The following is a 22,694-nucleotide window of genomic DNA, read 5'->3' as shown; positions in this document are numbered from 1 at the left end:
TTAGATTATATGGGAGTGAGAGCAGAGACAACGGAGGACATGTTGAGGCTTTTGATGAAAACTCATTTTTCACAGGATACGATGGGGCTCACGGAGACACCGGAATCTTAAAATAATAAGGTTGATCGAAGGTTTATCATAACGGAATTTATGGTGAAGGAATCCTTGAGGAGCTTCAAACCATTTTAGTCACCGGGAGCTAATGGAATATTTCCGGCGTTACAACAGAAGGAGGGCGACTATTTGGCGCCCCGCCTGGCCAAGTGCAACCTAAGGATAATACATCAGGTTCAGGGAACATGTTGTCTTGGCATAGGCGGAGCGATGAGGACCACGCCCACTAGGGCACTGGGGACTATTCTCATAGCCACAGTGGCTGCTGATTCTTCAGCGCTTAGCGACGGAAGGAGAAAAACATTTTGACTACTCTTTGTAAGAATACAGGCTCTGTGTCTTCTATTCCCCGTACCCTTGAGTAGAGTAATCTTGGAATTTATAGTCCAGAAACCTTTCCTAAGCACACCCATGGTTCCTGGATAAGAGCCACGTCAACTCTTCCTGCCATCAGAAGGACCTTAAGTGCCGTCAAAGCGGCCATACAATGGTGGAGATTTATCTGGAGAAGGCGCACCATTGTCAGGATTCAAAATTTCTAGAATTGTTGCGTTAGCCTCGTCTTCTGAGTCGGCAAGAAGATCATTAGCACAAGATTCGTTTGATCTTGTCATAATGAGTTTCCCTACGCATCCAGGGGCTGTTGAAAAAGCAGTAAACCACTCTTCCTCAGATCACTGGAATCTCGTGGTGTGGACGATTCTTCCGTTCTTAACCTCTGGCGCACACACCTTGATCATAATTCAATGGATGGCCCACTCACACAGTGCTTGCCTTTTCCTCCTGTTTTGATTGTGGCAGGGGAAATTTCTCCTTCAATCTGCCAAACTTCAGAGATGGGGTCTACTGATTCCCTAACCCCAAGCTTCTATGCACCCTCAGTTTCAACTTGTTGAGTTCGTAGGATACAACTTTTTCAGACTAGTTGAGGTCTGCGAGACAGCCGGAGTTTAGTGCGAATACTGCATGTCTCCGGTCGCCATCAGCCGCATCCTATCCACCAATCTTCCATTCGGTGGTTGAAAGATTCCGCAAGGACATCGGAGTATACAGATGACAGTTCATTGACTATTCCACTCCAATTGCTCCTAGGTACGCAGCCCTGTTCTTCTCTCTTGTCGACAACTACCATCACTGTCCTTAGCGACACTATGAATGTACAGTCATATTACTATTGTTCGCCTTAGTTCTTTTGGTCATGGGATGCCCGCAGTCTTTTGACTGACTGCGGTGCCGTTTCCGAATGTAGACGTGTAGTTTTTGGGGAAATCTGTGCCATAAGCATAGAAAGCTCTCTGGGAGGTGGGTTGAACATTCCCCAGATAAGTTTTGAATTTTGCAGATAAAAGTGTTCTTAAAAAAACTAAAAATAAATGCTGTCCGAATTATTTTACAAAAGTTCCCGAAATACCCCTCTCGGGGAAAGATGGTTTCATAATCGGCATTTTTTAGTAAATTTGCTGTGGAGGCTACAAATATTGCTAAGTGTAAAAACTTTTTTTGCATGGGTTTAAGGGACATATGGAGAAAAAAACATGTGCCCAATTGGGCGATCTGGGCCTTGGAATTTTTGAACTTGAGGGGCTTTTCCAATTTTTTAATAAAAAATTTCCTATTTTGAAGAACATATAGCACCCATTTAAGTTGACATGTCTTATTCAAATTTCACTTAAATATAATCTAAAATATGTTCCCTTCACAAGCAACAAAAGAAAAAATAAGGTGCGTTAGCAAGTTTTTTAAATAAAGACAAGCCTAATTAATGAAAATACTTTTTTTTTGACCAAAATATGCAAAAAAAAAAACACTTTTTCACATTTTTTGATATCCAAAGGATATGATTTTTAATGGAATAATAAGATGTGGACAATTGCGGTGGTAAAGTCGTTTTTAATTTAGTCACAAATCCAAATCATGCACAAAAATTAAAATCGAATCACAAATGCCTTAACAAATTGCAAAATACGAAGCCAAGCTCGGCCTAAATTTCAACAAAAAGAAATGAAAACCCGTAGTAGTCTCGTACGCAGTAAACTCTTAGTCTCCCTGCTGATGGACAACCATCACAATTTCCCGTGGGCAAATATCATCCGTGGCGCCAAATTATCTAAGGCGTTGGGCCCCGACAGAATGTCGACACTGATGCTGAAGAATCTGGATCTACCTGGAGTTGAATACCTTACTACTGTCCTCAAACTGTCTTTGGACACTCTTATAGTTCCCGATGCCTGGAAAATGGGCAAAGTGATCCCGCTACTGAAGGCTGGACAGACCGGAGTTTGAGGGAGTCGGACAGACCGATCTTCTTTCTCTCACCAGTAGCCAAGACGCTTGAGGTGAGGGGCTACTCCTCCCGAGCCTCGTGGAGAATTTCCATTTACTGAGCATCAGCATGGATTTCGAAGAGTGCATAGCACAATAACTGCTTTGCATGACATTACCGCACACTTTTGCGTGGCTTCAATCAGCTCAAGGCATGTGATAGGACTATCCTCGTGGCACTGGATCTATCGAAGGCGTTCTACACGGTCAGTCATGCCAAACTATTTGAGGACATCGTCAATACGTCCCTCCAGCCAGGCCTGAACCGCTAGGTTGGGAATATCTGTGTGGTCGCTAGGTATTTGTGAAATTTAGGGATAAGGAGTTGAAACATCGTATAGTGAAACAGGGAGTACCCCAAGACGGTGTGATATCTCCGGCATTGTTTAATCTCTACCTATCCTCCCGATTGAGGTGAATACAGAGCTGAAAGCGATGGTCGATGGAGGAATGAGGCCTAGTGTTCCAAAATACTTGGCGTAAAATTTGAAAGCTCTTACATATTCTCTCCACATGCCTCAGCAATTTGCAATAAAGCGAAAAGTAGAAACAATGTCCTCAAGTCACTTACCGGCAGCACTTGGGTTGCTGGCAAAGAAACTTTGTTGACCACGTACAAAGCAATTGGCCGGTCTGTGGTAAGTTATGCAGCGCCAGTGTGGTCTTCTCAGCTCTGTGACACGCGGTGGAATAATTTTCAGATCTGTCAGAATGCCGCCCTTCGAACTGAGACGGGCTGTCTTCTCAGTTCCAATGTGGACCACCTCCATCTGTAGACAAAGATCTTACTACTGCGAAGAGATGCTGTTGTTGTTGTTGTTACCACATTTTCATGTGGAGGTGGCGATCCTCGTCAAGCTCCTATAGGTGAGCAAGCTCGTTCCGGTCCAAAAGACCGATCACCATGGGAACATGATGGCCATTGGTTATTTAAAGGCGCCAATAACTCGCCTTGTCATATGGAGCATTATAGGCACTCGGTATTTGTGCAAGAGCCGGTACCATCCGACCTCTCACTGAGACTCTCTACTCGATATCGCTTATTGTTCGCGACTGCCGTTGCAGCTACTCCGTATGGAGCATTCCACTATCCGCAACCTGTGGACGCGCCTGGTAGCTCGCAGATAAACTTCTCATGACAGCAATGAATGCCACACAGATCGGAACTCAATGTTCCAGCTTTTGTGCTGCTCACAGCATATATGTTTTGGGGTGTTATCGTAGAGACCTCACTCATCTTGTGGATAGGCATTCACCGCCTACCACCAGCAGAAGCCTTAAGGTAGATCTACATGATCTAGAACGTGAGGTTCAGCCTCTAGATCAATCTGCATATCATGCGGGTCTAGACAACATTCATGCAGACACGGTAGAAGATGCGGTAAATGGATACCGGGTGACTGTCGTCCTTGAAGAACAACCACCTTCAGTTGCATCTGAAGAAATTGACCTTTCGCTGCAAACCAGAGTAGTTCTGGCTCAATTACGTTTCGACAGATGCAGCCGCCTCAACTCCTACAGATTAGGGTTAATGCCGACGTCAAGATGTATGTCCCGATTGTGACCAGGAACAACACGTCACATTTTTAACTGCCCAGCCAGACCCTCTCTACTCAGACCCAGATCCCCCTGGACGCATCCCAACTTAGTCGCAGAGTTCCTGGATCTGGGCACTCAACAGAATCAAGCGGACGAAAGATAGAACACAACAACAGCAACAAAACTCGTACATCTCCGAAACCAGTGGAGATGTTGTGTACCTCAAGTGGACTTTTTTTTAAGCTTTTCTGAGCACTATCCAGCAAAAAAATGTTTGAAAATGGAGCATAAAAATTAAAATTGAATTACAAATGCCTTCGCAAATTGTAAAATACGACGCCAATCTCGCTCAAATTTCAATAAATAAAAATTAAAACTCGTATGTCCCTGAAAACAGTGGAGATATTGTATACCTCAAGCAGACTTTTTGTAGGGATTTTCGAGTACTATCAAGCAAAAATTTTAAAATTTTTTAAATCGGGCTAAATGAAGATTTGGCAGCGAAACGCCGAGGTGTCCAACTTAAAGGGCCTTCCAAGATCTCGATAACAATTCAGCTCTACCCATTTCAAATTTCAAAGGGATATCTCTACCTGTTTCAACACTGCATTTTTTTACTTGTTTTTTTCGATTTTCTTACACTGTGCGACATTGGTATTCGTAAAATTGCACTATGCAAATTTGCCATGAACATTCCATTAAGGAACAGGGGCAAACTTCTCACATATCAATGAGTGCTGTCCGCTTCACGTTTAAGCTCAATGATAAGGGGCCTCCTTTTTATAACCGAGTCCGAACGGCGTGTCGCAGTGCTACACCTTTCTGTGGTGAAGTTTTTACACGGCTGCCATAGCAAATGGTACAGTACCTCCCAAATGTCGCCAGTATTAGGAGGGGATAACTACCGCTGATAATTTTCATGGTGTTCTCTTCAGGATGCGAACCCACGTGTTCATCGTCATAGGCGGACATGCATACCTCTGCGCTACGGTGGCTTTGTAAAGTTAGAGGGCGAAAATAAAGTGTGACAACAAAGCATTCCCAACATTCCTTTACCATAAAAACTAGTTTACAAACAGTGAATATGTGACAGGGAATTGTTCTCTCCATTTTCAAAAAAAAAAAAAAAATGACAATATAATGCATTGCAGATATTGTTCAAAAAGAATTTAAGCAGAACTCAAGAGTTTGCTTGCAAAAGTTAACAGAACATTTAATTTAATTGGCATTTCCCCTCAGCTTTCACTATGCTTTTTGTTGTGACTTTTTCACTCAGTTTTAAGCCAGAAATAATTTAGCCAGCCGACCGACGACCACTTTAATGGTCGGAGTGTAAAGGATAGCCAAATTTTTCTTTTTTTTTTAATTGTTTTGCTTTTCTTCACTCATTGTTGTTGTGTTTTTCTCTCGCTTTGGTTTTGTTTTCTAGGACATTTCACCCATGGAGCAGGATATGATGGTGTCGAATGGTCTGGGCAGCATTGCGCTGCGACGTGATGATGACTATCGCATACGGATAATGAGAAGTGAGTCCTTTCTGTTTTCTGTTGGTTGTTTGTTGTTTTGTTCTATAAAATTGAAAATATTATTACACTGTACATTTGTGTACATCGCTGGGGTCCCATTCACCGCGCCTTCACAGAGACAATGCTAAATAATTGCTTACACTTCCAAATGAATGACCCCTGAGAAGATTTGAGTTGAAATCCTTTTTTAATTAACTGCACTCGCTCAGCAGAGGCAAGGCAGGCCAGGAGGTCAGGGTATATGATGCTTGGCAAATAAATTTCCAGTGCCAACAAAAATACTGTGGCTGTGATAATATTACGGAGCGTTCAGGCGGACTTAACGACGATTTATAGCAGAGGCTAAAAATGTGAACCGTGTCTGTTTTACAGAAATTTGGCATTTTGTGAATTTTAAGTAAAAGGAATTAAATTAATTTTTTTGAAGAGATTTCTAACAGTTATGATTGTTATGTCAATATTGGCAAAGCGGCAAAGCTATTCTGCGAAAAGTTTGACAGCGTTAATGGTGCTGCTGTAATGCAAAACTTTCCCCCGAAAACTCAGGCCCGATCTGAGAAATTGGTTGTTGTGTTATATCATCCCTCTGCTCGGTTCTGCTGAATATTCAGATCCAGAAACACTGCGACTGTGGTGCATTCAGAAGCACCTGGGTCTGATTATATTAGGGGTGTGAAACGATTTCGATATCTGACAAGGTCAAATACTTAGGTGTGATCAGGAGCGTAATGAGAAGGCTCGCAGATGTTGGGTACTATGTAGACGGGCCGTAGGCTCGAAATGGGGGCGTGAATCCGAAGATAGTCCACTGGCTCTACAGGAGCGTGATTAGACCAATACTTACTTACGCCTCAGTAGTTTGGTGGACTGCTATGGAGAAGAAAAAAAGTGCAATACAAGGACCATACAACAGGTTCAGAGAGCCTGTTGTTTTGGCATAGGCGGAGCGATGAGGACCGCGCCCAGTAGGGCACTGGGACTATTCTAGATATCCGACCCATTGACATACAGATAAAGTGTGAGGCAGCCACTGCGGCTATGAGACTTAAGGCGATGGGAGAATGGATTGAGGATGGGAGCAGCTCATATCATCGCGGTATCATCGAGGCGACGATAGGAAACCTTGAAGAAAGGGAAAAGGTTTCCGATCGGATACCTGAGACGACGCTTGAGTTCGAGTGCACTGCTGCCATCGGCACAGTCTTGGATTGATGGAACCCTAGTATTGACATCTGGAACACCATGTTGCACGGATGGATTAAAGCTGGGGGACAGAGTGGGCCTGGGGGTCTACATTGAGAACCCAGGGACTGAGATCTGTTTTTGACTGCCTGACCATAATACGGTAGTGCAAGCGGAATGCGTGAAGTGGTGTGGTGTTCAATCAAGGACGTCGAGTGTGAACATCTTTACAAACAGTAAAATTGCCATAAGGGCAATAACAACCAGGAGGGTAAGTGTTAAAAGAAGATTGACGTTTCCTCCGACGATGGCAAAATCCGCATCGTTTGGGTAGATGATTTGGCGGTGAAGGCCAGAGGACTGCCGTCAATAAACTTTATTATCCCGAAGCCATTTGGGTCGATGCAGTTCGAGTTAAGGCCGTGGGCGACAGCGAAACAGTCGGTAGGACGACGAAAATCTTATGGGGGGGATCCAGATCGGGAGAAGACGGGGCTATTACTGAAAAGAAGTAAGAAGGAGGTCAGTATAGATATGGGTATCATGACGGGACACATAGGACTACGAGCTCACATATGTAAAATCAGTGCGGCAAGTTGTAGCATATTGATGTTAGATCGGTTTATATGAGAGCTTTAACAGGTTAAAGACCGATTTGGGTCGTAATTGACAAAGTTGTTGGAAGTCGTAACAGTACACCACATGCGAAAGTTTTAGCCAAATTGGAGAAAAATTGCGGCTTCAAGGGGCTCAAGAAGTCAAATCAGGAGATCAGTCTCTATAGGAGCTATACCAGGTTGTAGGCCGATTTGAACCGTACTTGGCACAGCTGGTGCAAGACATAACAGAATACTATGTGCGAAATTTTAGCCAAAGCGGAGAAAAAAAGATGTAGTGCTAATTGACGTTTGTCTTAAATCTTTGGATGTCAAAGTGGGTGGAAAAAACATTAGCCGAAAGTCGATTCCACATACGAACGGTTCGGGCAAAATAAAAATTCTCTCTATAATGTATTGTACGGTCCGCTGGCCAATCAATTACAAATGGGTGTAAGTTCCTGGAATGTCTAGTATCCCTGATATACATCCTTACATCAGGAATAAGAAGACGAATATCAAACGAACACACGCCATGAAAGTACCGATAGAACAGTGCCAAACAACCCACATTGCGACGATGATGATCGGAGGCAATAGAGTTGGATACCCCACTGTCCCCAATCAACGCCATCGCTCTCCTCTGTACACGGTACAGTAGCTCCGGGATGATTTTGAAGCTCCAGCCCATACATGTGAGTTGTACTCCAATTTTGATCTTATGAAAATGGTGTAGATGTTAAGAAGATCAGACGGAGTGAAGTAATTCTTACATCGTTTAAGGAAGCCTAAACATTTGAATCTTTCTTTCGACACTTCAAATGCATGTTTAGCCCAACGGACATCACTTTGCATTTTCATGCCCAGAACATTAAGAGCTTCTGATTGCTCAACATCTATACCGTTGATAGACAAAGATGATCGTAATGGGTCAGCGAATCGTTTGTGTGACAACAAACAGCATTGAGTCTTCCGTGCATTAAAATCTACTCGATTCATTCGGAACCACTCAGAAAGGGCCAGCAAATCCTGACAGAGTGTATCGTCCATAACCCGCCTCTTGTCCCCAATCTCTGGAAGACTCGGCCTATGGTCGAATGAGTACGAATGACAGAGATTACTTTCATCCGCAAATGAGTAGATCGGATTCGATGTCTGACCCAACAGATCGTTGATGAAAATAAGAAAAAGAGAAGGAGAAAGAACAAAGCACTGGGGTACACCTGCGGTCAATTTATGCTCATTGGATGAGAACCCATCTATAACGATTCGAATAGTGCGATCTCTGAGAAAGCTCGAAACAAATCGAACGAAGCGATTAACGACACCAAATGCGACAAACTTTGATAGTAGTGCACCGTGCCAGGCCCTGTCAAATGCCTTGGGGACACCTTAGTCTCACGAAACTTGTGGATTGAGCGACTCCCACGTTGCGACAGAAGTGCAATTGGGTCGCCCGTAGAGCGATTTCTGTGGAACCCATACTGTTGGTCGCTTAGAAGACCATTAGACTCTAAATGCCTCACAAGATGGTGATTAACCATGCTCTCCATGACCTTGGAGAGAGCGGCGCAGATTGCAATTGGCCGATAATTCGCAGGGTTATTTGCCTCACCCTTCTTGGGTATTGGCTGAACGTTCGCAACCTTCCAACGCGCCGGGAAGACTGCTGCACGGTAGGCAAGGTTGAAAAGGGTGCGTAATGGCTGAGCGAACGTCGGAAAACACTTGTGTAAGACAAGTGTTTCTTCTTTGGTGCATTGGGCTTTGGGTGGAATGGTAAGGACCAAAAATAATCGCCAGAAAGTAGTCAAAGTCGTAATCTGCACAAATTCTAAGAACCTTTGCCTTAGAAACCATAGGTGTAAAATCCGAACGGCATACAGCCATTCGGATTTTACACCTATAAAAAGGAGGCCCCTTATCATTGAGCTTAAACTTGAATCGGACAGCACTCATTGATATGTAAGATGTTTGCCTCTGTTCCGTAATGAAATCTTCATGGGCAAATTTGCAACCACCCTTATCTTCAATCACTCAGTCGGGATGTAATCCAGCAAAAATAATCTTAGGGAGTCGTACGGCATACAGTCTTGTCCTTTGCAACATATCAGGCAGTACGCCATCCGGTCGCATTGTCTTTTACGCGTCAAACGTACTCACCGCCCAGACTATCTTCCCCTCAGTTATTCTTATAATTTCTCTGCAGTTGTTTCTTCTTTGGTGCATTGGGCTTTGGGTGCCTAAGAAACCTTAGGTCTAAAATCCAAATCTAGCTTCCAGTTTTTAAGGACAACCTTTTCTTCGGGACGTAAATTGTGATTTTACACTCCTGAGCATATGTCGTATTAGCGATTGAACATACTATTTGATCTTACTTATTGTTCAGTAAGCCATGGTAAGATGAGGTTCGAATCACCAAATAGTTTGGTTGGCAACCCATCGGTTCCTGTTGCTTCTATGTTGAGCTTAATATGGCAGGACGATATGCACTTATTGGCGTGGCCAGGCATTGGTTAGGGTAGTCACGTTGCATCCTTTATCTCATGTAAAAAACTTCGTCCCAAAGAGTTGCAAAACGACGGCACGCCGTTCACATTTGGCTATAAAATTGAGGTCCCTTATCATTGAGCTAAAAAGTTGAATAGGGCAAGTTCCTTAATGAATTGTTAATGGGAAATTTTGCAGTTACATTGACATTGTCATTTAATAAAAAAGTTGTTGTTGTAAATTTCTTGAGTTATTGGGACGCACTTAAACTTAAACAAGTGGTTCGTTCAAACTGTTGAAAAATTGGTATACGAGTTCCAGTTTTACACATCCATGTTTCCTGAATAGAACAAACATTGGAGTGTACTGTAACTTAAGGGCAGCTGAAAAGGCTCCCTCCATGGCTAGTATTTTGTATTTCAACACATTACCAAACAGTTGCCAACAAGAAGCCACTTGTTTTTTGGAAAAAGGTAATCCGATATATCGTTTATGCACATTTATGGGTAATCATATTTGAAAAGTTAAATTATTCTGTCAACTTGTAGAAGCAATTCAAAGATATATGACTTGTTTCAGTCTTGGGAAAGGCCATGATGAATTGACAATGTTATTTAAATAGAAACGGTTATCCTTCACGTATAAACAAATCTATCATGACATACTTGAGCTCAATCAAATTAGTTTTTTCCTAACTTCTTGAGCAGAATGAAAATGCTTTTTATAGTTTCTTCAGAAATATCATACCTTGTTTTTGAGGTTTCCCTCAAACCATAATCAATTCATGATATGAGTTTACGTGACTTCAAATACACGAAGCAAAATTGGTCGCATTGATATGTAAACAGGTCTATCATTATGGACGAAAGGACTGAGCAACGTTTGTAGTGGGATGATAAATGGACATAATGATCTATTTTTATGGAAACGAATAATGGTATATTTTGTTTTGGGTAACATGAGCCAATCTTGTTTCGATTTGTATATTAAATGCATATTATAATACAGATACATACGCTTATGGGATCTTCCATAGATGAGGAAGGTCCATACTCGTAATTTATACAGATGGGTCAAAGTTTGGATTTTTTCTTTAATACTTATTAGGAGTAAATAAAACAAGTAAGAACGTGCTAAGTTCGGCCGGGCCGAATCTTATACACCCTCCACCATGGATCACATTTGTCGAGTTCTATGCGCGGTATCTCTTTTTAGGCAAACAAAGAATATTGAATAAGAACTGTTATGATATTGGAGCTATATCAAGTTATAGTCCGGTTCGAATCATAAATGAATGCTGAACATTGTAGAAGTCATTGTGTAATATTTCAGTTCATTTGGATAATGATTGCGCCTTGTAGAGGTTGAAGAAGCAAAATTGGGAGACAGGTTTATATGGCAGCTGTATCAAGATATTGATCAATTCAGACCATATTAGACACATATATTGAAGGTCATGAGAGAAGCCGTTGTAAAAAATTTCTGCCAAATCGGATGAGAATTGCGCCCTCTAGAGGCTCAAGAAGTCTAGATTCCAGATGGGTTTATATGGCAGCTATATCAGCTTATGTACCGATTTGCGCCATACTTTGCAGAGTTATTGGAAGTCATAACAAAACACCTCATGCAAAATTTCATGATTTCATAAATCGGATGAAAATTGCGCGCTCTATTGGCTCAAGAAGTCAAGATCCAAGATCGGTTTATATGGCAGCTATACCAGATTATGAACCGATTAGAATCATACTTAACACAGTTGTTGAAAGGGACACCAAAACACGACGTGCAAAATTTCAGTCAAATCGGACGAGAATTGTGCACTCTAGAGGCTCAAGAAGTCAAGACCCAAGATGGCCGATTTGGCCCATTTACAATCCCAACCGACCTACACTAATAAGAAGTATTTGTGCAAAATTTCAAGCGGCTGGCTTTACTCCTTCGAAAGTTAGCGTGCTTTCGACACGATAGACGGACGGACATAGCTAGATCGATGTAAAATGACATGACGATCAAGAATATATATACTTTATGGGGTCTCAGACGCGTATTTCGAGGTGTTGCAAACAGAATGACGAAATTAGTATACCCCCATCCTATGGTGGAGGGTATAAAAAGACTATAAAAAAAACTAATGCGAGACATGTGTGTTCTTAGAATTCCTATGACTGTTCCTATGCGTTCATCCCATATTTATTTTGTATGCTTGCAACCTGCTGTTGCGTTTCATCTACTGAAGCACGTTTCCTAATAACGCTGCCGGAGCCCGTAATAAAGGGTGATTTTTTAGCTATTATCTTTTTGGCAACAGTGGTTTAAACAGCTCACGCACGTTTCGTTTTTATACTCTCCACCATAGGATGGGGTTATAATAATTTCGTCATTCTGTTTGTAACACCTCGAAATATGCGTCTAAGACCGTCAAGATATTTTAAGTCGATTCAGCCATGTCCGTCCGTCCGTCTGTCTGTCGAAAGCACGCTAACTTTCGAAAGTGTAAAGCTAGGCACATGAAATTTTGCACTAATACTTTTTATTAGTGTAGGTCGGTGGGGATTGTAAATGGGCAAAATTGGTCCATGTTTTGATATAGCTGTCATATAAACCGGTCTAGGGTTTTGATTTCTCGAGCCTCTAGAGGGCGCAATTCTCACATGTGGTGTTTTAGTATCACTTCTAATAACTGCGCTAAGTATTCAAATCGGTTCATAACCTGATATAGCTGCCATATAAACCGATCTTGGGTCTTAACTTCTTGAGACTCTTGAGGGCGCAATTCTCTTCCGATTTGGCTGAAATTTGGCTTCCAATAACTGTGCTTAGTATGGCGCAAATCGGACCATAACCTGATATAGCTGCCATATATACCGATCTGGGATCTTGATTTCTTGAGCTTGTAGAGGGCGCAATTCTCATCCGATTTGGCAGAAATTTTGTACAACGCCTTCTCCCATGACCTTCAACATACGTGCCCAATATGGTCTGAATCGGTCAATAGCTTGATACAGCTCTCATATAAATCGATCTCCCGATTTTGCTTCTTGCGCCCAAATAAGGCGAAATTCTTATCCGAATGGATTGAAATATTACACAATGACTTCTACCATGTTCAGCATTCAATTCATTTATGGTCCGAATCGGATTATAACATGATATAGCTCCAATAGCATAACAGTTCTTATTCACTATTCTTTGTTTGCCTAAAAAGAGATACCGTACAAAGAACTCGACAAATGCTATCCATGGTGGAGGGCATATAAGATTCGGCACGACCGAACTTAGCACGCTCTTACTTGTTTGTTTCACAGTTTGGTCTATAATTTAACCATGAATCGTCTTACAAACGAACAACTCTTGCAAATTATTGAATTTTATTATCAAAATACGTGCTCTGTAAAGAAAGTTTATCGCGTGCTTCTTCCATTTTACGACGAAGCTCATTTTTGGCTCAATGGGTACATAAATAAGCAGAATTGTCGATTTTGGAGTGAAGATCAGCCAGAAGCATTGCAAGAGTCACAGTTTTGTGCGGTTTATGGGCTGGTGGTATCATTGGACCGTACTTCTTCAAAGATGTTGCGAATCGTAACACAACTGTGAATGGTGAGCGCTACCGTGAGATAATATCCAACTTTTTTTGCCAAAATTCAAGAGCTTGACTTGCATGACATGTGGTTTCAACGAGACGGTGCCACACGCGTAACAATGCACTTATTCAGCGGCGAGTTCGGAGAATATTTTATTTTACTTTCGGGACCGGTTAATTGGCCGCCTAGATCGAACGATTTAACTCCTTTAGACTATTTTTTGTGGGGTTACGTTAAAGCTCATGTCTATACAGATAAGCCTGCTTCAATTGATGCATTGGAAGACAACATTGAAGCATTTATTAGTGAGATACCGGCCGAAATGTTGGAACGAGTATGCCAAAATTGGACTATGCGGATGGAACATTTGCGGCGAAGTCACGGTCAAAATGTGCTTGAAATAATCTTCAAACATTAAATTATGTGGACCGTACTATCGATACAAACAAAGATTTCATGCATTTTTCTGAATTTCATGTGTTTTTTTAACTTTCCTATAGCTCTTAAAAAATCACCCTTTAAATATGTGGAAGAGGCGGGTGAATATTCATTATCGTGAACGTGGGAAGATTTGCACCCTCTCTCGCAAGCAAATCCGCCTTATTGCTACCTGTCACATCCTTGTGACCAGGGACCCAACCCAATATCAAGCTGTGGTGCTTGTGTAGTTGCTCCAGAGATTGACGACATTGCGCTTTAGTTCCTGTGTTCGCTCTCATAAGAGCCTTAAGCGCTGCCTGATTATCGCTAGATATGAAAATACCCGACCGGTCTATGTTCCTTGACAACACTAATCGTCCCTCATCCGATGAGAGACATCCAATTGTTGTTCCGTCGAGTGTATTCTACTACAACGGTTCTACTATCCATCTTCGATCCTTTTGTGAAGATATTGAAATCCCCAAGCCCAACCTGCACATGCAACCCGCTATCCACAATATCCACTCTGGTCAGATAGGCAGTTTACATGTCAGCCATAGCATTCGTATGTCTGGCTCGCACACTCCGAAGCTGACCACGTCCTCTCGGCCGATTCTCTGACGTATTGGTCAATCGGCTGTATACATAGGATCACCCTATTCAATTCCTAGCCACTCTATTCACTCTATGCAGGTCCCGCACGGCCACCAAACGTGGCAACCATAGGTCTGAACCGCCCGAACCACCGCCGAGTACAGCTAGTGCATCAATCGAGGCCACAGGTCCCATCTACTGCCAACGAGCCTCCGATACGAATAGAGAGCAGAAAGCATTCTTCATCCTAGCCTCTCTATTCAAGCCCCAATTCAACTTTCTATCCAGAATACCCCCAAGAAATGTAGCCGACCTGGACATTCTCAAAGTTATTCCCTGCATCCTTGGCAGTCTGAACTAAGGCACTTTCTTCCTCCTCCTGAACAACATTAACTCAGGTTTCCTGGCGTTAGCAGTTATGGTTATGGTCACGATGGAATGGTATAGTATGGGCGCATACCGCACACCTACCATGGCATACGGCACCCATACCATAACTATTTATCCCTAGACCACACTCAGTAGCCCAAGAAGCCGTGGCCCCAAGAACAGTATGCGTAATGCCAGACAGGGTATCCAGGAACTTTCCAGAGGCTAGCATAACTAAGTCGTCAGCATAAGCGCATACCTTGACCCCTAGGGTCTGAAGTCTTCATAGAATATGGTCGACCACAAGAATTCATTGTAGCGGAGATATAACCCTACGCTGTGGCGTGGCCCTGGTCACATTCATCTATACCGAAGTGGCACCAATGCTGGCCGTGATCACCCTATGCAGAGGCATACTCATAATCCGCGCATTCGTTAGTCTGACGACTGGTTGTGCGTTAGAAGTATTTCTCTCGACTACCGGATCCAAGGCATCCACACATCCACATCGTTAAAATTTTTGCGTAAAAGGTAGGGATATACTTCAGGAAGCTCTACGTGCAACAGCAAAGTTGGCTATTGAAAGTGGGCTGGGTATAAATCCGTGCAAGACAGAAGAAGTTCTTTTCAACAGGAGATACAAGTTACCTACAGTGGAACCTGTCTCCTTGGGTGGAGAGAAAGCGCAAAATACCTGGGTGTTTTGCTGAACAGGAAATTGAACTCCAAATTCAACATTTTGGAAAGGGCTAGAAAGGCCACTCTTGCCTTATACACCTGCAAGAGAGCCATTGGAATACGTTGGGGATTTAGACCGCGTGTCATGCATTGAGTATATACTGCAGTTGTCAGACCTATAATGCTATATGGTGTTGTGGTCTGGTCGACGGCGCTTCAAAATCCACCTACTGCTCAATACTTAACCGGATCCAAAGGATGGCTTGTTTGTGCATCACAACCACACTGAGGACGACACCATATAATGCACTGAATTTAATGCTACATCTTATGCCTCTGGACATTGTGGCTACCCAAATTGCAGTGACCATTGCCGTGAGGTTAAGGAAGCTTTCTCATTGATCATGTGGCGGCTACGAACACTGTGTTATACTTGATACAATATCCGATGTTCCAGGCAGTGTGGATTATACATTACCTGAGCCGCTTTGTGATAAAAAAAAAAATATTGTACCACTATTCCTGATAGAAGTAATGGGCTTTACGATATCCCTGGTAACAGAAGTATTATAGACTTCTATACGGATTGTTCCAAACTAAACGACCAGGTGGGCTTTGGGGTGTACTATAAGATCTAGAACTGGTCATATCAAAAAGGTTACCCGACCACTGCAGTGTCTATCAAGCAGAGATCCTTGCAATTAAGGAAGTGGTGGAATGGCTATGATATATTGTCATTACGACGATTGGCATAAATATTTTCTCAGACAGCCAGGCAGCCATTAAATCCCTGGAGAACATATTTCTGAACAGAAAAACCGCCCTCGACTGTCGCAGATCGAGATGGCTGAACAGTTCAAAATTCACCTGTTCTGGATGCCGGGCTACAGAGGTATTCCAGGGAATTGTAAAGTGGATGAACTTACGAGACTAGGAATTTGTGGGTATGGCTCTAGCAACATGCAAGCTACGTTTTCAGGACCAGGCTCGAAAGACAACGGATAGATGGTCACAAAGAGAGGGCTGTGAGTATTCCAAAACTATGTGGCCTAATCTACACTTGAAGAGGTCTATTGCTTTGCTGTCATAGGCTAGAACAGATGTCTCAGTCATTGTGTCCGTCATGACAGGTCACTGTCTAATCGGAAAACATGCTGAAAGACTGAAGGTTGCCAGCAACGACTTTTGCAGAAGCTGTGAGGACATTGAAGAAGAAGAGACTATAGAACACCTTTTGTGTGTGTGTCCCGCACTAGCAGTCAGAAGGAGTTCCACTTTAGGTTCTCATTTCTTAGAGAACCTGTCTTAATTAGCGGATGTGAACATTCGCAAGTTATTGGGCTTTTTAAAGTGATCTGGATGGTTCAACGGTAGGAACTAGAAGGCATTTTCCTTCTTATGTTCCTGTGGTATCACAATGGACGAAAACGTGTAAATGAGTCTGGTGGCAAACTGCCACTTAAACCTAACCTTACCTAACCTAGTTCCTAGATGTAGATATAACTTACGAAGAACTTTCAAACTCTTCAAAGAACCGTCTTGTCTGCTTTCCATTGGTTACATGGCTTCAAACTGCTTAATTAGCCCAAAATGGCATCTATTAGCCAGTATTTAACCTTTCGATGTAAATTGTGTTAAATAAATGTTTATGACCGTGTTTTTCTTATCTCTGTTTTGTTCAAACCGGTTTGCTTGGTTCATAACTAAACTTTTACTTAGTGGCATGTGTATCGCACATACGAATTAAATTTTATGCATTTGCTTCAACATTGCTCTACCGAACGTGTATATTCAACACCTCACAATAATTCTTACGGCCATGAAACATAAAATCACCTGACACACTTTTATCTCACATGCAGTATTAATGAGGTAAATGATTATTTGTCAGAGTCAAACATTTAAACAAATCTCCCATGAGGCTGAAGTAACTCTGGGGTAATGTCCCATATATTTTACACTCGTACATACAAGAAATGTTGTAGTTGGGTGAGAAGCCGGGCACTTTGCTTCTCAATCCCATGCTTATGTATCCTTTCAACGCAAAGCTCACGTACGACGCAGAACATGTGGTTCGTTCCTCTTTTTTGTGCTATTCTCTATTTGGTTATTTATGTAAAAAAATGTCTGTGTCTTGTCTTAGGCACACGTAAGACTAAGAAGGATAACAGACAAGCATCGGCAGAATAGTATATGGGTAGTGTGTTTTGTGTACTCGTATGTGAAATCATGTGTATGCTTGATATGTTTAAGGATATGGAGCATAGAAGAATGTTGAATTTGTTGTACTGAAGACGTCGGCTTAAACATGTACTTGTCACAATTTTCTTCTTTTGTAATTTCAACAATTATTTGTCTGATGCTGCTGCTGCTGCTGCTTTCTCTGCAGCTGTCATCACAGTTAGTGGGGCTGTTGTTGTTATGGACTTCACCAAAAGATGATGGCATATTAACTTTTAAATATGGTTTGATACATCGTGGTCATATATGTAAGGTCTTATAATATCAACAATTTCTTGATTGTTGTTGTTTTTTCCCTTGTGTGCTTAAATTGAATATTCGTGGTGGAATTTGCAGAAAAACCTGACCACCCAATGAAGAGAGATATTCATTCTAAGTGAAGACTCTTGAATGTTTGATAGAAACATATCTTAGGGCAAAGATCCCTGGAGATCACCTATATCGGCAACAGCATGCATAGGCAAGTCCACTGATACAGCCCTTCACGAACTAGTCGGCTATATAGAGGGTTCTCTGTCAAGGAATATACAATGTGTGCCATGGTGGATCCCAAAATTGGTTGGTTTAAAAAAGGACTGCGGAAAACTCTTCAACAGAGCACAAGCCACAAGAGCTCCATACGATTGGGTCATCTATAAGACTGAGCTAAGAAAATATAAGGGCGAGTTGAGAAAGGCTCAGAACAAATCCTGGGTAGAATTCTGCAGCTCCGTGGAGGATACATCTGAGTCCTCTAGGCTAAGGAAGATTCTGTCCTCGAGACCTATTACGGTGGGGTATATTCAGAAGTCAGAGAATGTATGGACAATGTTTAGTGAGGAAACATTGGAACTACTCTTTGACACACATTTCCCAGGAAATTCTCCAACGAACAACGTGGCGCCGGAAGTGGCTATCACTGGTATGCATTCGTCGGAGGCTATTGGGGAAATTGTGTCTGAGCCAAAAATCCTTTGGGCGTTAAGAAGTTTCGACTCCTTTAAGTCGCCAGGCCCTGATGATGTATCACCGGCTAAATTACAAGCTGTGTCTGATAGACTGGTTCTCGGTTTAGGGAGACATACTCTGTTTGTATCAGAATGTCATGTATAACTGTGGAATGAAATGACACGAAGGTAATTTTCATTCCGAAAGCAGGAAAACCCTACCACACGAAGGCGAAAGATTTTCGTCCTATTAGTCTGTCATCCTTTATGCTGAAGATAGTCCAGAGTCTAGTTAACAAAAAAATATCATAGGGCAAAGATCCCCGGAGATCGCCTGTCGCGACAGCAGCATGCATATAGTAAAGCCAAATCCACTGAAACAGCCCTTCACGACCTAGTCGGCTACATAGAGGGTTCTCTCGTTGTCAAGGAATATATAATGGTAGCATTTTTTGATATTGAAGGTGCTTTCAATAATCTAAAACCGACGTCAATCATGAAGGAGTTGGAGTTTCTGGGCATCAACACTACCGTTAGAAAGTTTATTAATAACTTCTCTCTATTTGGAATATAGCCATTAACAATATATTAATATCTCTGGAAGAAAAAGGCGTAAAAGTGGTTGCATATGCTGATGAAGTGGCAAATTGGGGTTAGGGGAAGCAGTCTTAGAAATATACTTCAGAAAGCTCTACGTGCAACAGCGAAGTGGGCTACCGAAAGTGGTCTAGGCGTAAATCCGTGCAAGACGGAAGTAGTTCTTTTCAGCAGGAGATACAAGTTGCATACATTGGCACCTGCCTCCTTGGAAGGAGAGAATGTTCCATTTACCGAAATCGCAATCTACATGGGTGTTTTGTTGGACAGGAAATTGTCCATATATCTGCAAGAGAGCCATTGGCAAAAGTTGGGGGTTTAGACCGCTTGTCATGCATTGTGTATAAATTGCAGTTGTCAGACCTATAATGCTATACGGTGTTGTGGACTGGTGGATGGCGCTTCAAAAATCAATACACTGTTCTATACTGAACCGGATCCAAAGAATGGCCTGTTTGTACATCACAGCCGCACTGTGGACAACACCGTCTGATGGACTGAATTTAATGCTACATCTAATGCCTCTGGCCATTGTGGCTAGACAAATTGCTGCAGCCACTGCTATGGGGCTAAGGGAGCTTTCTTTTTGGCCATGCGACGCATACGGACACTGTGTTATCCTTTATACAATGTCCGATATCCCAGGCAGTGTGGATTACACCCTATCTGAGCCGCTTTTTGATAAAAATTACTGCACCACTTTTCCTTGATGGAACGAATGGAACTACGATATCCCTGGTAACAGGAGTTACGTACACTTCTGTACTTATGGCTCCAAACTAAACGACAAGGTAGGCTTTGGGGTGTATTCTAAAGATCTATAACTGGTCATATCGAAAAGATTACCCGACCACTGCGGTGTGTGTCAAGCGGAGATCCTTGCAATTAAGGAAGTGGCGAAGTGGGTAAGATATGATGTCATAACGGCGATTTTCATAACTATCTTCTCAGACAGCCAGGCAGCCATTTAATCCCTGGCATACGTATTTCTGAACGCAAAAGACGCCCTCAAATGTCGCAGAACAGTTCAAAATTCAACTATTCTGGGTACCGGGCCACAGAGATATCCCAGGGAATTGCAAAGTGGACGAGCCCGCGAGACTAGGAACTACCTTACACATCCCAGGGATACTGAAATCTGTGGGTATGCCTCTCGCGACATGTATGCTAAGTAGTCAGGACCAGGCCCGAAAGACAACGTTTAATAGATGGTCACAAAGAGGTGGCTGCGAGCATTCCATAACTATGTGGCCACATCTAGACTTGAAGAGGTCTTTGGCTTTGGGGTGTACTCTAAAGATCTAGAACTGGTCTTATCGCAAAGGTTATCCGACCACTGCAGTGTGTATCAAGCGGTGATCCTTGCAATTATAGAAGTGGTGGAATGGCATAGATATAATGTCAGAAAGACTATAGCAGTCATTAAATCTCTGTGAACATGTATCTGAAATCGCCACCTACGTCGGAGCTAAAAGGTTAAGTGAGTGAAAGCAAAGCAGATAGGAAACGAGGTACTAATAGGGTGCGATGCGAACTCTCAGCGCATTTCGTGGGGTATTACCAACACTAATAAGCGGGGCCAAGCCCTAGCAGAATTCTTGAATACTAACGACCTACCTTTGTTAAAAGGATAAGGGAGGAGGTTTTAGATGTGACAATATGTTTAGAAAATCTAATCGATGAGGTTCAGGATTGGAGGGTCTCCATGGTGCATTCCTAGTGGCGATTCCGATAAGATTTCGTAATAAGTTGAAAACCAAGTGGCCAAAATTCGGAAGACTACTCAGATGAAGACTTGGGCAAGATAATTTAGATTGTCCAAGCATAGAAGACTTTGACGACAATGTCAACAGGAATACGACCACACTAGGGGTGGGGAGTCGAAGATGGTTGTCCTCTTCGGGAAAGGAAATCAGCCCAAGAAAAAACCCTGGATGACCGGGGAGATTCGCAATATTGGGAAAGAGGTCCGCAGATTTTACAGCAGAGCATGGTGCTGGATTTTATTGGGATGTGTACTACACACGGCTCAAGGAATACAGTAAAATTACCAGAGCAAACGTACATCCTGGGAGCTTTTCTGTAAACAGGTCGATAGCGTTAATGACACCTCTAAGATGAGAAAGATTCCTCAAAAACCCATGTCCAATCTGAAACGTTAGTAGACGACATGGGAGTGAGAGCAAAAACAACGGAGGACATGTTGAGGGTTTTGATGAAATCCCATTTTCCATAGGATACGACGGGACTCACAGAGACACCGGAATCTTGGATAATGAGGATGATTGAAGGAATATTATTATAGAATTTATGGTCAAGGCAGCCTTGAGGAGCTTTAAACCATTTAAGCCACCCGGGTTTACTAAAAAAGGAGACCGACTATCTGGCGCCTCATCTGGCAACTATTTTCACAGCGTTCCTAGGACTTGCATATACTCCGAAAGCCTGGCAGGAGAAAAGGGAGGTATTTATACCTAAGCCCGGCAAGGCAAGTTATGTGACACCAAAGGCCTTCAGACCAGTAAGCCTTACGTCCTTTCTACTCAAAACCATGGAACTTATTTAAAGGCTAGGACGTACAGCGAATTGCTCAAAACAGCATGCTTATGTCAAGGGAAGGTCGGTGGAGAATGCCTTGCACGAGGTTGTGCAGAAGAATCCTTCGATGCCAAGACGTTCACATTGGCGGTTTGCATTGACATCGAGGGGGTGTTTAACAATGTGCGGATCGCATTTTATCGCCTCTACTTTGGGTGACCACCATAAATAACCTATTACGGATGCTGACTGGGGAGGGATTTGAACCCGTCTGATATGCAGACGATGTCGCTATACTTTTAAGGGGTAAGGATCCGAAGCAGCTATGCAGAAGTGCCGAAAGGGTCTTGCATATGGCACATGACTGAGCTATACTCGGGGGTCTCAATGTTAACCCAGAGAAGACTGAAATATGCCTGTTCGAGAGGAAGACGAAGGTGGGCCAATTTGAGGCACCACATTTCCTCATAAAACGATTTCGATACCTGACAAGGTCTAATGCTTAGGAGTGATCTTGGATAGGAAACTTAATTGGAAATGTCACATTCAGGAGCGTACTGAGCAGGCTGTAAATGGGGTCTGAATTTGAGAATAGTCCACAGGAGCGTGATTAGACCAATACTTACTTACGCCTTAGAAGTTTGGTGGACTGCTATGGGGAAAAAGTACACCGTTAGGACCATACAACAATTTCAGAGAACATGTTGTCTTGGCATAGGCGGAGCGATGAGGACCACTAGGGCTCTGGAGACTATTTTAGATATCCGACCCATTGTCATGCAGATTAAGTGTGAGGCAGCCACTGCGGCTAAGAGATTTAAGGCAATGGGAGAATGGATTGAGGATGGGAGAAGCTCAGACCATCTCGGTATAATCGAGGAGACGATAGGAAACCTGGAAGGAAGGGAAGAGGTTTCCGATCGATACCGATACCTGAGACGACACTTGAGGTCGAGTGCGAGGCACTGATGCCAGCGG

General features: G+C 42.7%; 1 protein-coding gene across 1 annotated transcript in view; it reads left to right on the top strand.

Moving 5' to 3' along the window:
- Positions 1 to 22,694, top strand: part of LOC106094719 (band 7 protein AGAP004871) — an 89,494-nt gene that overhangs the window by 5,778 nt on the left and 61,022 nt on the right. The window contains exon 2 of the mRNA XM_059360786.1: positions 5,405 to 5,501. Within this exon, the coding sequence (XP_059216769.1) occupies positions 5,405 to 5,501 (97 nt within the window). The remainder of the gene's footprint in view (positions 1 to 5,404; positions 5,502 to 22,694) is intronic.

The sequence above is a fragment of the Stomoxys calcitrans genome, chromosome 1 (assembly GCF_963082655.1).
Source record: "Stomoxys calcitrans chromosome 1, idStoCalc2.1, whole genome shotgun sequence".
NCBI lineage: Eukaryota > Metazoa > Arthropoda > Insecta > Diptera > Muscidae > Stomoxys > Stomoxys calcitrans.
Note: the sequence above shows the minus strand (reverse complement) of the source record. Positions and strands in the feature narration are given on the sequence as shown.